The following is a 17,512-nucleotide window of genomic DNA, read 5'->3' as shown; positions in this document are numbered from 1 at the left end:
TGATACTCGTGTAGTACCCCTCTGGTACTCCTGTGATACTCGTGTAGTACCCCTCTGGTACTCCTGTGATACATGTGTAGTACCCCTGTGGTACTCCTGTGATACTCGTGTAGTACTCCTGTGATACTCGTGTAGTACCCCTGTGGTACTCTTGTGATACTCGTGTAGTACCCCTGTGGTACTCCTGTGATACTCGTGTAGTACCCCTGTGGTACTCCTGTGATACTCGTGTAGTACTCCTGTGATACTCGTGTAGTACCCCTGTGGTACTCCTGTGATACTCATGTAGTACTCCTGTAGTACTCCTGTGATACTCGTGTAGTACCCCTGTGGTACTCCTGTGATACTCGTGTAGTACTCCGGTACTCCTGTGATACTTGTGTAGTACCCCTGTGGTACTCCTGTGATACTCGTGTAGTACTCCTGTAGTACTCCTGTGATACTCGTGTAGTACCCCTGTGGTACTCCTGTGATACTCGTGTAGTACCCCTGTGGTACTCATGTGATACTCGTGTAGTACTCCAGTTGTACTCATTCATGCACTGTTAAATCCCTTGGTAAAATTGACTCCAAAACACCTAGAAAGTAAATGGAATACAATGGGAATATTCAGGAAGTGTTCATGGACGATCACTGCAAATAGAAAACACTGTTCTTCCCTCTTGACATTTTTACCGACAGGAAGTATGACCTTTCAGAGCCAAGTGACGTAGGCGTTTATGGGTGTTTAAGTATGACATCACGCACTCTTAAAGGTCTGTGCCAACTGGCCCTCAGCCTGTACACGTCGGTGCACGGCCCTCATGACCACAATGATGGCTCTAGTAAGACAAGTTACAAAACAGCAGAGTCCATGTACACACTAGCATGTTCTGCAAGGGCCCCACCCCTGCGCGCGCGCTGGCCCGGGGCCCCTTACCTTGCAGTCTCCCACGCAGGACCGCACCGAATACTCCTGGGACTGCAAGTACTTGTCCAACACCGAGTCGAACTCCTCAAACTTTTCCTGAGCGTGTTGGTCCAGCCTCTGGTAGGCCCTGACGCAGCTGCCGCACACCTCGCCCTCCATGGGCCCCGCGGGGGAGGACGAGAGGGAGGCGGCGGCCGCAGCAAAGTCCCTCATGAGGCTGTCGAGGCCGCAGTCCAGGCTCTCCGGGGCGGCCATCCCCAGCAAGATGTCCGCCATGCTGTACGAGTCGCAGAAGGGGAGGCTGAAATTGCGGAAGTAGGCCTTTAAGAAGTTCCTCTTGGAGGAGAAGGAGAAGACGGACGAGGTGGGCGCAGAGGGGGGCGAGAGGGCTTCCCACAGTCTCTGCAGGGAGTACAATTTGGTGCAAGCTGAGTCCAAGGGGGCCCCCGGGCAGGGCAGTGTGTGGGGGGCAGCAGCAGCGGGCCTACTCAGGTTGCCCAGCAGCAGGGGGTCACAGAGAGAGTTCCGGTTGGATGGGGTCCCTGTACCCAGAAGGGCCTCGTGGGCCAGACCCCGGGCTTTATCGCGTTGCCTGGCCCCGGTGCAGAGCCAGAGTCGGTCAGAGAGCAGGGCGGTGAGGAAGAGGAGGTAGGCCGGAGACAGGCGCCATCTCTGCGCCCGCTCGGGGCCGGTGCGGGGCGCTTCACTCTCTCGGGGGTCACGGCAGATTCTCAACGCAGCCTCATCTTCCCTTGGAAACATCCAAGTGCCACTGATCATATTTTAGGGGGTGCAGGCAGCGGGCGGTCTCTGGTGGGGCCCTTCTCCTGTCCCCGCCGCCACCACCTTATGCTTTTAGTCCTGGTGGGTGAATGTGTGGGCCTTCCCTCCCCCCCGGCCGGAGTGCCCTCCTTCTCCACGATGTCACCTACCTGGCCTGGTGGGGGGCATCATGGCAGGGAGGGCTGGAAGTGTCCAGGGGACAGAGGCCCTCCCCACTCCACCAGCGCCTGGCGTGTCCCGTTCTCAGGATCCTAGCATCCATTCATGGCCGTGTACCAGGGGGTGGCACCTGGGTGGCAGCAGCAGAAGGAGCGAGGACGCCCACCCCGAGGGACAGCCACCGTGGAATCATCAGGGCGAGGACACTCGCCCCACCTGGTGAGGGGGGGCAGCTGTACTGCAAGAGCCAACCTGCCACCCCCACCCACCGAGCAGCCCTTAACTCCAAGCAGGTGTCGTAGGGGTCACCCCGAAGCAGCTCCGGGGGTCACCATCCCCCCCTCAGGTCACCTGTGTCCAGCTGTGGCCCTCAGCCGCTCCTGGCTCTCATGGTGGGCCCCAGCGCGCCTCTCCGGCCTGCAGTCCCCGCTGCACCCGGTATCCCTGGTGGAAAAGCCCTGTTGTCCTCAGTACATCCAGGTAGCCGTGAGGTACCCCGAGTCCCTCTTCTTGCTGTAGCGGCCACCTCGGGCGCCTCGAAGCAGGGCCAGCACCACCCTAATGGTGCCCAGTCCTTGCACGATGCCTGCTCTGAGGAGAAGCGCTCCTCAACAGCTGCCGGCCCTCACTGAGGGCCCAAACCTTGTGTGTGGTGGCCCTCTGCGCACCAGGCCTCAGCCAGCCAGGCTCATGGTCGCGTGAACATCGTGGGTCTCTCAGCAGCCCCTCGCGGTCCTCCTTCGCCGCTCACCTGCTGCAGCCTGCGGTGCCCTTAGCCCCTCACGGCTCACCGTCTTCGAGCCCTCGTGTTTTCCCTCAGAAGCCCGTGTCTGTGCGCTGCGCCGCTGGCTCCTCCTCCTCTGGTTATCGGCGGCGGAGAGACCCTGGCCCTGCGCATCTCCTGGATGGGGAAGTGGGCTGCGGACACCTCTGGCTCTGTGCCTGTTGCCCTCTATGCCGCCGGGCTGCCCCCTCTTCCCGTGCGCCACAGGTCCTTCTCGGAGAGTCCCCTCTTCCCCGGAGCAGTCCACAGGTTCTCGCAGGCAGGCTCAGCCTCCCCTGGTCTTCATCAGTACACTCGGGGCTGCTCTGCCCCCTGGTGGCGTCTAGGGCTCCTCTCAGGCTCTGCCAGGCAGTCTCAGCAGCAGCATCCTCTGGTCCTCGGCATCTCCCGGCCCTCACAGAGGGCCCTAGGTCTGCTGCATCGGTGCCGCGCCTGGTACCTGTCTGGTCTCGGTGAGACCCTCTATGTGCCCCACCACCCTACCTCACTGTTTCCTATGGCTCTTCTGAGGGGCTGTCTCGTGCTGGCTTGTCACCCTGCTGGATTGGCGTCTCTTCTTTCCCATGCCCTCCCATCTGGGCTCTCTCGCCTTCTCGCTCTCCCTCTCTTCTTTTCACCTCCTCCTCCCGCCTTTTCTCCCACCCACTTCTTTCAATCTGTCGCCATCTTCAGCTGTGCAAAGAACACCTTGAGGGAAGGCTCAGAAGAGAGAGGCACAGATATGCGCGTTCCCGGCGGCGCGTCCACGTCGCTGTGAACGAGCACCACCTCTCCGCTCGTGGTTTGACTATAGTGCCCCTGCGCCCCCTCCCTCCATTCACCCCGTGCAGAGCTTCATTCATCCGATGTGTGCTCATTCACTCTGCAGTCCCCCCCCCCCCGCACAGCCCCCCCTCTCCCCGCCGCCAATCACACGTGCACACCCCGGAGCCCTTAATGGGGAGACAGGCAGCCATGCCCCGTGTCAGAGGCTTACAGCTGGGCATGCAATAATGGGGTGCCGCGCCCCCTCTACAGCCGCACAGGCATATAGATATCCTCAGGCATTATGTGGCTCCACAAACACCCCTTTGCAGGGGCCCCTCCAAAAGTGCGGCACTACATAGCTCCCCAAATAATCTGGTGCCAAATCACGACACGCGCCCAAAAGCGCCCCCAAACTCCGCGTACCTCGTGACCCCAACACTGACCTTGTGCCAAGCATTCCTCATACGTCCTGTGACATTGGCACCCCCTCCGCCGCCCCCATCCATAAACAAGGCATCGCCGCTGGAGCACACCCCTCCACGAAGCAGTTTCCCGACACCCTGGGCAGCGTGGGCTGAGACACACCGCTGAGCCCTCCTCACACGGTGTGTGCCACGCGTGATCTCCGAACACCCCACGCCGCACAGCCCCCCAAAACGTCTTTGAGAACGCTCTGTGCGGATCACCTTCCTTACACCCCCGAAGCATCTTAGCGCTTCTAAGCACCCCCGTACAAGGAGCCTCACAAACACCGCGTGCCAAGCGGCTCCCTACAACACTACTAGCCCAGGGGCCCCTCAAAGCACCCCCGGACAAGGAGCTTCACAAACACCGCGTGCCAAGCGGCTCCCTACCACACTACTAGCCCAGGGGCCCCTCAAAGCACCCCCGGACAAGGAGCTTCCCAAACACCACGTGACAAGGGGCTCCCTACAACTCTACTTGCCCAGCGGCCCCTCAACACGCCCACGGACAAGGGGCCTCACAAACAGCACGTACCAGTAGCTCCATACAACACTACTAGCCCAGGGGCCCCTCAAAGCACCCCCGGACAAGGAGCTTCACAAACACCACGTACCAGCAGCTCCCTACAAAACTACTAGCCCAGGGGCCCCTCAAAGCACCTCCGGACAAGGAGCTTCATAAACACCGCGTGCCAAGTGGCTCCCTACAACACTACTAGCCCAGGGGCCCCTCAAAGCACCTCCGGACAAGGAGCTTCACAGCACCACGCACCAGCAGCTCCATACAACCCTTCTAGCCCAGGGGCCCCTCAAAGCACCCCGTACAAGGAGCTTCACAAACCCCACGTTCCAGCAGCTCCCTACAACATTACTAGCCCAGGGGCCCCTCAAAGCACCCCCATACAAGGAGCTTCACAAAGACCGCGTGCCAGCGGATCCCTACAACACTACTAGCCCAGGGGACCCTCAAAGCACCCCCGCACAAGGAGCTTCACAAACACCGCGTGCCAAGCGGCTCCCCACAACCCTTCTAGCCCAGGGGCCCCTCAAAGCACACCCGGACAAGGAGCTTCACAAACACCAAGTGCCAAGCGGCTCCCTACAACACTACTAGCCCAGGGGCCCCTCAGAGCACCCCCGGACAAGGAGCTTCACAAACACCGCGTGCCAAGCGGCTCCCTACAACACTACTAGCCCAGGGGACCCTCAAAGCACCCCCGCACAAGGAGCTTCACAAACACCGCGTGCCAAGCGGCTCCCTACAACACTACTAGCCCAGGGGCCCCTCAAAGCACCCCCGGACAAGGAGCTTCACAAACACCACTTGACAAGGGCCTCCCTACAACACTACTAGCCCAGGGGCCCCTCAAAGCACCCCCGCACAAGGAGCTTCACAAACACCGCGTGCCAAGCGGCTCCGTACAACACTACTAGCCCAGGGGGCCCTCAAAGCACCCCCGCACAAGGAGCTTCACAAACACCACGTGCCAAGCAGCTCCCTACAACACTACTAGCCCAGGGGCCCCTCTAAGCACCCCCGGACAAGGAGCTTCATAAACACCACATGACAATGGGCTCCCTACAACACTACTAGCCCAGGGGCCCCTCAGAGCACCCCCGCACAAGGAGCTTCACAAACACCGCGTGCCAAGCGGCTCCCTACAACACTACTAGCCCAGGAGCCCCTCAAAGCACCCCCGGACAAGGAGCTTCACAAACACCGCGTGCCAAGTGGCTCCCTACAACACTACGAGCCCAGGGGCCCCTCAAAGCACCCCCGGACAAGGAGCTTCCCAAACACCACGTGACAAGGGGCTCCCCACAAACCTTCTAGCCCAGGGTGCCCTTAAAGCACCCCCGGACAAGGAGCTTCACAAACACCACGTACCAGCAGCTCCCCACAACCCTACTAGCCCAGCGGCCCCTTAAAGCGTCCCGGACAAGGAGCTTCACAGCACCACGCACCAGCAGCTCCCCACAACCCTTCTAGCCCAGAGGGCCCTTAAAGCACCTCCGGACAAGGAGCTTCACAAACACCACGTACCAGCAGCTCCCTACAACACTACTAGCCCAGCGGCCCCTTAAAGCGTCCCGGACAAGGAGCTTCACAAACACGATGTACCAGCAGCTCCCTACAAAACTACTAGCCCAGGGGCCCCTTAAAGCACCTCCGGACAAGGAGCTTCATAAACACCGCGTGCCAAGTGGCTCCCTACAACACTACTAGCCCAGGGGCCCCTTAAAGCACCCCCGGACAAAGAGCTTCACAAACACCACGTACCAGCAGCTCCCTACAACACTACTAGCCCAGGGGCCCCTTAAAGCACCTCCGGACAAGGAGCTTCACAAACACCACGTACCAGCAGCTCCCTACAAAACTACTAGCCCAGGGGCCCCTCAAAGCACCTCTGGACAAGGAGCTTCATAAACATCACGTACCAGCAGCTCCCTACAAAACTACTAGCCCAGGGGCCCCTCAAAGCACCCCCAGACAAGGAGCTTCACACCACCACGCACCAGCAGCTCCCTACAACTCTACTAGCCCAGGGGCCCCTCAAAGCACCCCCGCACAAGGAGCTTCACAAACACCGCGTGCCAAGCGGCTTCCTTCAACACTACTAGCCCAGGGGCCCCTCAAAGCACCTCCAGACAAGGAGCTTCACAAACACCACGTGCCAGCAGCTCCCCACGACCCTTCTAGCCCAGGGGGCCCTTAAAGCGTCCCAGACAAGGAGCTTCATAAACACCACGTACCAGCAGCTCCCTACAAAACTACAAGCCCAGCGGCCCCTTAAAGCGTCCCGGACAAGGAGCTTCACAGCACCACGCACCAGCAGCTCCCTACAACACTACTAGCCCAGGGGCCCCTTAAAGCACCTCCGGGCAAGGAGTTCACAAACACCACGTACCAGCAGCTCCCTACAACACTACTAGCCCAGGGGCCCCTTAAAGCGTCCCGGACAAAGAGCTTCACAAACACGACGTGATAAGAAGCTTCCATAAGCATTCAATGCCAATCCTCCACCCCAAAAAAGCACACCAAGTGCCAAGCTTTCCACAACATACACTGTAACTGGCAGCTCGCCAAATGACTCGGTGGCCAGCAGTTTCCTTCATACTCGGCGTGAATGGAAGCTTGAATCAGTCTTAGCCACTGGCGATCACTGCTCGCCCGGGCCTGAAGCCGCCATTGGAGCAGGACCAGGGCTGATTTGCATAAGAATGGCTCCTGTCTGTAGAGGTAGAACGAACATAAATGTAGCGGAATGCGGCCAAGAGTAATTACCAGGGGCTACATTAATTCAAGCATTCAACCAGTCCCTTTTTTGTTTTGTTAGTGAGTCACTGCACGTGGGCTCCGTGCAGTCCCCTGTTTAGGTCCCACGCTCACTGCGTCATAGGCCTCAAGGCGCACCTTACCAGTGAGGCGGGCCCATTTGTCTGTTGGTTGTGTGCCTGGTCAGATGGGACGCAACCCGTCCTGGCCTTTAGGGCTTAACGGTTCCCATTGGGCCAGGAACAATGTTGGTTTGTCTGGAGTAAGCAAAAAAATGATTGAGTGGAATGCGGCTGCATGTAATTACCAGTGGCTGAAATGTATTCAAGCATTCCACCCATCACCTTTTTGATTCTTTTTTCAAGTTAGATTTCCTAGGTGAAACAGGTATACCCACCCGTGGGCCAGGTGCTCACTGTGCCGCCAGACGCAAGCTGCGTCACCGATGACGTGCAACAGAACAGAGTCTAGTATGGGGTTGCTATTGTTCCGATGAGGATGGCGTGGCACCAAGGATCATTTGTAAAAATGTGTCGCTGTCTGTAGTGACACCGTGAGCAGAAAAATGGACTGTAATGCGGGCCAGAGTTATTACAATTGTCTCAGATTCATTCAGACTTTTGTATTCCGACACCCTACGAGGCAAGGCTGAAGGTCTGAGGCAGGGCCGGACTAGGAACTGAAAGCAGCCCTGGCAAATTTAGCCAGACCAGCCCCAGTCTGGCGTGCAGCGTACGAGTGAGCCCGACCACTATTAGAGGGGTTTGGGGGGAGGTTCTCCCCCACGAAATTTTGGCAAAAATTAAGACCAAAACGATGCATCTTACAGCACATTTATCATTACATACTTATTTGTTTTAACTTTCAAAGCACAGTAAATAGTAGACGATTGACTTTAAAGAGCACCAGGTTACCCAGTCATATGTACCCATAGACATTCTTACAGAGAGCACCAAAAATAGACACAAGTAGTGAATCAGAGAGCACAAAGTATAAGTGAGACCACCCGTCATACGGTTTGCAGCGAGCAAGCGCAGTGAGCGAGCCTAACCACTACTTGGGGGTGTTTGAGGGTTCTCCCCCAATAAAATTTTGGAGACAGAAAGGCCAAAACAATGTATTTTTCCACACATGTTTCATTACATATTTAATTGTATTAACTTTTAAAATATAGTAAATGATGACCTTTTGGTGCACCAGGATACAGTTATAAACCACAGACATTTATAGAGAACACCAAAAAAATTAAATGTCAAGCATGGAACATGAATTTAAATATAACAGATTTATTCTTAATATAAAATAGTATACAAAGATTTAAAACACACTTAACCTCAAACAATTGTGCAAAGGTTTAGAGGAAAAAATGTACAAGACAAAACACCCTTCGGGCCACTCTTGTCTTTTCAACCAAAAGTGCTATGCGTTTTAGGCTTTTTTTTTTAGTCTGTCTCAATGCCATAACTTTACAGCATAAGAACTACATTCTGATATTCTTTTTCAATAAATTGTCACTTACATTTTCACACATTAAGCACTGAAATGTCACACATGAGCACCCAGGTCAGTAATCATGGGAATGTCACACATAAGCACCCTACCACTGAGGCCAGAAACTGAGGAAATGTCACCCAGGCCACTGAGGCCAGGAACTGTGGAAATGTCACACATAAGCATCCAGGCCACTGAGGCCAGAACATATGGAAATGTCACACCAGGCCAGAAAGCATGGAAACGTTACACATAAGCACCCAAGCCAGTAAGCATGGAAAAGTCACACATAAAACCCAGGCCATTGAGGCCAGAAACTATGGAAATATCACACTTAAGCACCCAGGGCAGAAAGCATGAAAACGTCACACAGAAGCACCTAAGCAGCCAGAAAGCATTGAAATGTCATACATAAGCACCCAGGCCAGAAAGCATGGCAACATCACACACAAGCACCCAGGCACCCAGAAAGCATGGAAATGTCATACATAAACACCCAGGCCAGAAAGCACGGAAACGTAACACATAAGCACCCAGGAAGCCAGAAAGCATGGAAATGTCACATTTGGCACAAAGGCCAGAAAGCATGAAAAATTCACACAAAGGAACCCAAGACAATGGTACGGAAACAATTTTCAGAGTGTGGGTGCTGCCATCAGTGTTACGGTACAAAAGGAGGTGGTGATGGACGGAGCATCAGAACCAATCAAACACTCACACCCAGTCAACAGATCTGGGTTTGATCCATCACCGTTCTTTAGCCCACTCTGCCACCCCAGTTCAGACATGGCCATATGCAAATCAGTCTGACCCTGTGCCTCATGGGAACAGTCCAGCCCGAACTGCCAAGCCATTCCTTCCCTTGACCGGAAACAAGCTTCCTAGGACCGGTTTCTGGCATTTCAGCCGTCTTCAGCCAGGCTTGCTTGAATCCAGTGGCAAAGTGAGCAAGGGACTCACGTCTGAGCATATCCTGCCAACTTATGGCGAACAAAGCGGTACAAAAGGGGGTGGTGATGGACGGAGCATCAGAACCAATCAAACACTCACACCCAGTCAACAGATCTGGGTTTGATCCATCACCGTTCTTTAGCCCACTCTGCCACCCCAGTTCAGACATGGCCATATGCAAATCAGTCTGACCCTGTGCCTCATGGGAACAGTCCAGCCCGAACTGCCAAGCCATGCCTTCCCTTGACCAGAAACAAGCTTCCTAGGACCGGTTTCTGGCATTTCAGCCGTCTTCAGCCAGGCTTGCTTGAATACAGTGGCAAAGTGAGCAAGGGACTCACGTCTGAGCATATCCTGCCAACTTATGGCGAACAAAGCGGTACAAAAGGGGGTGGTGATGGACGGAGCATCAGAACCAATCAAACACTCACACCCAGTCAACAGATCTGGGTTTGATCCATCACCGTTCTTTAGCCCACTCTGCCACCCCAGTTCAGACATGGCCATATGCAAATCAGCCTGACCCTGTGCCTCATGGGAACAGTCCAGCCTTACCTGCCAAGCCATGCCTTCCCTGGACAGGAAACAAGCTTCCTAGGACCGTTTCTGGCATTTCAGCCGTGTTCAGCCAGGCTTGCTTGAATCCAGTGGCAAAGTGAGCAAGGGACTCACGTCTGAGCATACCCTGCCAACTTATGGCGAACAAAGCGGTACAAAAGGGGGTGGTGATGGACGGAGCATCAGAACCAATCAAACACTCACACCCAGTCAACAGATCTGGGTTTGATCCATCACCGTTCTTTAGCCCACTCTGCCACCCCAGTTCAGACATGGCCATATGCAAATCAGTCTGACCCTGTGCCTCATGGGAACAGTCCAGCCCGAACTGCCAAGCCATGCCTTCCCTGGACAGGAAACAAGCTTCCTAGGACCGGTTTCTGGCATTTCAGCCGTCTTCAGCCAGGCTTGCTTGAATCCAGTGGCAAAGTGAGCAAGGGACTCACGTCTGAGCATACCCTGCCAACTTATGGCGAACAAAGTGGTACAAAAGGGGGTGGTGATGGTGTTACATCACTGAAGTCATGGGATTGTGAAAAATTCAAGAATCACACAAAGAACAAGGGTGGCAAATGAGTGTCGCCTATTCCGGCGGAGGTGGTGAGGGTGTGGTTCAGAGGGGAAGAGGTCAAAATTTCATCTCAGAACATAGCATCCCTTCAGAACAGATCAGATACTTTGACAGATTCACCATCTTTGGGGGTGTCATGGAAGCTGAAGACCCTTCTTTAGCAGATCTGAGCATTCCCACACACACCCATTCAACACCACCAAAAGGGAGATAACAGCATGTATCAAACTGCACTATAGATGCCACTCTACCCCACAGACAAATTTACATATAGCAAGCACAGCACATGCAGTCTTAACAAGACTAAGGACCAGAAACTTCAAGAATGAGAACCAGAAGACAGGCCTTCTGCATCATGCATTTTAGTTTGGCTGCTTGAATAGAGAAGGATGTGCCTTAAGTGTGTCAATTAAACATACCAACCCAAACCAATTAACATCATAATCACTTTGGTTGTGAATATTACATTTTTCACCAGCCGGCCTTAACTTCTAGTAGGTGCATGGGATTTACAGTCACCAGAGAAGAATCTCCCTTTCACATGGTAACGATGAATACAATTTGATAATAAAATAAAGTGACAGAATACACATATTTGCACCATTACCACAGAGGATTGCAATGGAGCGACGGCTAACAAGATTTTCTAGTCACCAGACCACATGATGCCACAGAATCAAGATTTTACCTTTTTTTTTATTTGGATACTTTTAAAGAAATGTGACCTATGATGAAAATACTGACATAAAGGTGTCCTGTACCCACATTTTCACCACAAGACAGGTTTTATGTTAGGATGAAGTGTTGGCATTTTTTCACCAAATACATACGTGGACACTCAGTTTGGTCCTAAAGGAAGGAGATGGACAATGAGACTGTAGAGTAATACAGGAGGAATAAGTAGAACATTTTTGTATGGAGCACTATTTAAATGTATAGTCAAGTAGGGGAGTACTACCAATACTGAAGAGTAGGAATTTGAGCACTTCTCGTCTCCACCGAGTGGGTGAATTTTAATATTTTTTTGATGTATGTAGCATGATTGATGTACTGAATTGGCAGTGAGTGCTGGCTCTGTTAGCAGGATGTAGAGTTACTTTACAAGAAAGTTTGCATGAACTGATACTTACGAAACATGACTGAACCCGGAGACTGTTGTAAGATGTACATGCATTTCTGACGGATGTATGACGTTACAACGCATGCTATTACAACGCATACCTTTACAACGCATTTTTTACACCGCAACTACTACTACAACGCATTACTTTACAACGAATACTCTTACAACGCAAAACCTATTAATATACTGAAAAGTGCTGTTACAACGAAATCTATTACAACGCATACCATTACAACGCGATTTTTTTTTTTTTTTTTTAATTAAAAGTACAATAAAATCTGGCACGGGATGCAGGGAAATTAGGGGTTTTAGGGTGGGGAAGTGTATTAAAATGTGGAGAACAACTGAGCGTAAATATACTGAAATGCTTAACCAAATTAATACTCGAGTATTAAAATAAATACTCGAGTATTAAAATAAATACTCAAAATCCCCAATTAAATTCCGTTTTCACACATTTCAAAGATTAACAAAAACAACGATAGTTAAAACAACAGTACTAACACAATTTTTATCATGAATAAATCGGAAAGTAAGTAAACAGAGTAAAACACACATACACATAGGCGCCATTTTAACCATCTCACTTGTAAAACTTGTCCTACCACAGTTTCTATGTAAACAATACCAAAAGACATGTTCCAAAATGGATGCCAAAACGGAGCAAATGAATGAAAACAATATTTTTAATAAAGCATTTTTAAATTATCATTTTCCACAGTAAAACAAAGCATTTAAAAAAACACAACGAACGCAGTTTTAAAAAAAATTAATAGTGACACAGAGTAAAACTTATAAATACAAGGAAGACACCATTTTGCACTCAGTTGATTATCAACTAGCAGAGAGACCAGACGTGAAAAGCTGACCCTCTGTCACCTCCACTGCGACCTCCTCAGAGAGAGCACGGAATTCATTCGTAAAAGCATTACAATAGAGCAACTACTAGTAAGTCATTATAATAATTTTAAACGTTGGTTTTGAGGAAAATATATTTTCTTAACCCAAAAAAAAATTTAAATAAAATTCTTAATAATAACTTTTAAAATGTACTGTTTCTAATTTATTATCACTAGAAATACACACCAACTTAAAACAAGTATTTTATTTTCCAAAAACAGAAACTCGGAATATATTGAGATTCAACAACAGGTGTACCAAATTGAGCATTACCACCACGTAAACGACTGACATATAAAATTGTGAAGGTAAATGTAATTTATTTGTAATGGTTTAAATTGTGAAACATATTTTTAAAAATTACCTAAAGCGATGAATGGCAATGGTGTTTTGTTTTTAAACCTCAATCTCACTACATCATAAACGAAAAAATAGCATGATGCAGGAGTAACAATTACTAATAAGACTTCAGTTGGGTACTACATCTGAAAATGCGATTCATATTAGTTGGGCAATTATTTCTATTCAAAGTCCTCGAATATTCTGCATTATAGTAATTTAGTGATAGTATCGGATTAACCTTTTTTTATTTGCGAAAAATGCATTTAATGTGTAATATGTTTTCTTTCACCAATTGTTACTCTTACTCCTTTGTCATATATCAAATTGTTGTTATAATTTATTTTTTTAACAACCAACGTTGGCTAAGGAAAATTAATTTATTCAAGTTTTTTTTCCACAGAGTTCATCTGTACCAAAAAAAAACTTTATCCTGCTGCAAGCATTAGCTTAAAGGCACGAACACAAGCAATAACAGAAAAAGGTATGTTACCTTTTGAATATTATTTTTACTAAACATTTTTAAACCTTCCTTTTGCAATTATTACTCCTCTAACGTACCAAATTAGTAAAATAATGGATAGTTTAAAGTAACAATATACTATTTCTTCTCCAGGAAGGTGCAACATTAGGGAGTTTTTTTATAGTGTAGGGGTACATATCTCTATTTCAACTACAGGAAGGTGCATTGGTTAGTACAGTGTCAAGTAGTATTAGTTATATTGTATGTCATTAATAATTTAAATATACTCAGATTTTTAATTTCAAACCAACGTTAATTTTTTTTTTATCCTCTTTTTTTTCAAAAGACAACAATTTGATTCCTTACAGAAAGATTCTTTCCACCACACACATTAAGGTGCCAATTCCGATCCGGTAAAAACCGGGTACGAACCGTCGGACGGAGCCTTTTCTCCGTCCGACTCGTACCCGGTGCGAAATCCATCCGAAAATGCAAGTACGATTCATACGGAAACACCATTTCCGTACGATTCGAACAAAACACCGACCGAACAGAAACTAAACACAATTCCGATCCTGAAAGGAGCCGACGTGACGTCGGTACGCATCCAGCCTACGTTTCACGAACCAGGAAGTACGATTCGAACCGACGTCATCCCGCACGGAAAATATTTACCGGCTGCCAAAAACTGCCGGGAAATCAGGACGACACACGCAAGGAGCAGCTGGACGCGACGAACAGACATGGACCCGAACCTACGTGCCATCCCTGCCCTCCTAGCAGTCCACCTGGCGTACAGGAACCGACGCAGACGCCGCAGAAGGTCAGCACAACAACCAGGGGCAAAGGGGGGGGCAGGGGCAGGACACACAACACCAACACATGGTACCAAATCACACATGGCCTGGACATACCTGACCATCAGGGCCTGGTCACTTCCAGGGGGTGGGGGCAAGGCCAGCAACGCAAGCGTCCGCCACAACGGAAGTGGATGGTCACGCGAACCGGTACGTACCCTACCCAGGCCGCAAGAGCGTGGGTACGGAACGTACCACGCGTCCCCCTACGTCACTCCAACAATAGCGGTACGGCCCGTACCCACGTCAGAAAGGCCTTGGTACAGCTCGTACCAGCATTGCTGGGGTCATGTAGGGGTACGCGTGGTACGACCCGTAGCCACGCCCCCAAGGCCTGTGTACGGTGCGGACCCCACGGCCCGCAACAATGGTGGGACGCACCGTACCCACACACCAAAGGCATGGGTACGGCCCGTACCCAGGCACGCAGAGCGTGGGCAGGGGTATGTACGGACCGTACCCCCACCCGTGGAAGTACGGCCCGTACCCCCACCCGTGCATGTACGCCCCGAACCCCCACTCGTGTATGTACGCCCCGAACCCCCACCCGTGTATGTACGCCCCGAACCGCCACCCGTGTATGTACGCACCCAAGCGCCACCCGTGTATGTACGCCCCGAACCCCCACCCCACCCTGGTATGTACGCCCCGAACCCCCACCCGTGTATGTACGCACCCAAGCGCCACCCGTGCATGTACGCCCCGAACCCCCACCCCACCCTGGTATGTACGCCCCGAACCCCCAGCCGTGTATGTACGCACCAAACCCCCACCCGTGTATGTACGCACCAAACCACCACACCAGCCGTGTATGTACGCACCAAACCCCCACCCCAGCCGTGTATGTACGCACCGAACCACCACCCGTGTATGTACGCACCGAACCACCACCCGTGTATGTACGCCCCCGAACCCCCACCCCAGCAGAGTATGTACGCCCCGAACCCCCACCCGTGTATGTACGGACCGAACCCCCACCCCAGCCGTGTATGTACGCACCAAACCACCACCCGTGTATGTACGCCCCCTAACCCCCCCCAGCCGTGTATGTACGCACCGAACCACCAGCCGTGTATGTACGCACCAAACCCCCACCCCAGCCGTGTATGTACGCACCGAACCACCACCCGTGTATGTACGCACCGAACCACCACCCGTGTATGTACGCCCCCGAACCCCCCCCAGCCGTGTATGTACGCACCAAACCCCCACCCGTGTATGTACGCACCTAACACCCACCCCAGCCGTGTATGTACGCACCGAACCACCACCCGTGTATGTACGGACCGAACCCCCACCCCAGCAGAGTATGTACGCCCCGAACCCCCACCCGTGTATGTACGGACCGAACCCCCACCCCAGCCGTGTATGTACGCACCAAACCACCACCCGTGTATGTACGCACCAAACCACCACCCCAGCCGTGTATGTACGCACCAAACCACCACCCGTGTATGTACGCACCAAACGCCCACCCGTGTATGTACGCACCAAACCACCACACCAGCCGTGTATGTACGCACCAAACCCCCACCCCAGCCGTGTATGTACGCACCGAACCACCACCCGTGTATGTACGCACCGAACCCCCCCCCAGCCGTGTATGTACGCACCGAACCACCACCCGTGTATGTACGGACCGAACCCCCCCCCAGCCGTGTATGTACGCACCGAACCACCAGCCGTGTATGTACGCACCAAACCCCCACCCGTGTATGTACGCACCTAACACCCACCCCAGCCGTGTATGTACGCACCAAACCCCCACCCGTGTATGTACGCACCTAACACCCACCCCAGCCGTGTATGTACGCACCGAACCACCACCCGTGTATGTACGGACCGAACCCCCACCCCAGCAGAGTATGTACGCCCCGAACCCCCACCCGTGTATGTACGGACCGAACCCCCACCCCAGCCGTGTATGTACGCACCAAACCCCCACCCGTGTATGTACGCACCAAACCACCACCCCAGCCGTGTATGTACGCACCAAACCACCACCCGTGTATGTACGCACCAAACGCCCACCCGTGTATGTACGCACCAAACCACCACACCAGCCGTGTATGTACGCACCAAACCCCCACCCCAGCCGTGTATGTACGCACCGAACCACCACCCGTGTATGTACGCACCGAACCCCCACCCCAGCAGAGTATGTACGCCCCGAACCCCCACCCGTGTATGTACGGACCGAACCCCCACCCGTGTATGTACGCACCAAACCACCACACCAGCCGTGTATGTACGCACCAAACCCCCACCCCAGCCGTGTATGTACGCACCGAACCACCACCCGTGTATGTACGCACCGAACCCCCACCCCAGCAGAGTATGTACGCCCCGAACCCCCACCCGTGTATGTACGGACCGAACCCCCACCCGTGTATGTACGCACCAAACCCCCACCCGTGCATGTACGCACCGAACCTGCTATAAGAATGGGGTGTGCAAAACACCCCCAGCAGTGCCCAGACACAGGAGGGGTGGGTGCAGGGTCCTCCCAGCAGTGCCCAGACACAGGAGGGGTGGGTGCAGGGTCCTCCCAGCAGTGCCCAGACACAGGAGGGGTGTGTGCCTATCACTCCCAGCAGTGCCCAGACACAGGAGGGGTGTGTACCTATCACTCCCAGCAGTGCCCAGACATCGGACAATATACCCCATCAACAAGTTCAGTGACCTACAAGGGTGATACCCCAGATGCAGGCGGAGCCATCGCTGAGCCAGCATGGCTATATTGAAAGGCAACCCTCACACATCCAGGAAATGTAGACACAGCACAGCACAGCATTTGGGAGACACCCTGCAGGAAAAATGGCCTGGGCCACAGAGGACGGAACACACCTTGGGACAATGTCACCATACAGTGAGAGCAAACATGACCAAATACCATTTGCAGAGACCTTTGTGATGGCACGCAGATGGCAGGGTACACCCCATGAGCAGCACACTCCAACATTTCACAGACCCCTAACACATTATCACCACCCCAACGCAGGGAGCACCAGCACCAACAGCAAGTCCAGGAAAGCATCAGTGTGCAAAACAAAAAGAAAAGGCTTTATTCAGCAGGAAAATATATCAGAGAAAATGTCCACTATGTACAAGGGCCATGGGCCAGCCCAGCAGCAA

The 17,512-nt window shown here is 52.4% G+C and overlaps 1 protein-coding gene and 1 long non-coding RNA gene across 2 annotated transcripts in view; one reads left to right on the top strand and one right to left on the bottom strand.

Moving 5' to 3' along the window:
• The window catches only part of NALF2 (NALCN channel auxiliary factor 2), a 679,874-nt gene extending 676,708 nt beyond the window's left edge, over window positions 1–3,166 (bottom strand). The window contains exon 1 of the mRNA XM_085606712.1: window positions 920–3,166. Coding sequence (XP_085462838.1) covers window positions 920–1,690 — 771 coding nt within the window. The 5' untranslated portion in view covers window positions 1,691–3,166. The remainder of the gene's footprint in view (window positions 1–919) is intronic.
• Window positions 1–13,914, top strand: part of LOC146829666 (uncharacterized) — a 102,995-nt gene extending 89,081 nt beyond the window's left edge. Inside the window, exons 3-4 of the long non-coding RNA XR_014962033.1 lie at window positions 13,461–13,541; window positions 13,867–13,914. This is a non-coding gene — a long non-coding RNA (uncharacterized LOC146829666). The remainder of the gene's footprint in view (window positions 1–13,460; window positions 13,542–13,866) is intronic.
• The last annotated feature ends 3,598 nt before the right edge of the window (window positions 13,915–17,512 follow it).

Source organism: Triturus cristatus, chromosome 5_2 (assembly GCF_964204655.1).
Source record: "Triturus cristatus chromosome 5_2, aTriCri1.1, whole genome shotgun sequence".
In the NCBI taxonomy this organism is placed as follows: domain Eukaryota; kingdom Metazoa; phylum Chordata; class Amphibia; order Caudata; family Salamandridae; genus Triturus; species Triturus cristatus.
This window is presented reverse-complemented; position numbering and strand designations above follow the sequence as displayed.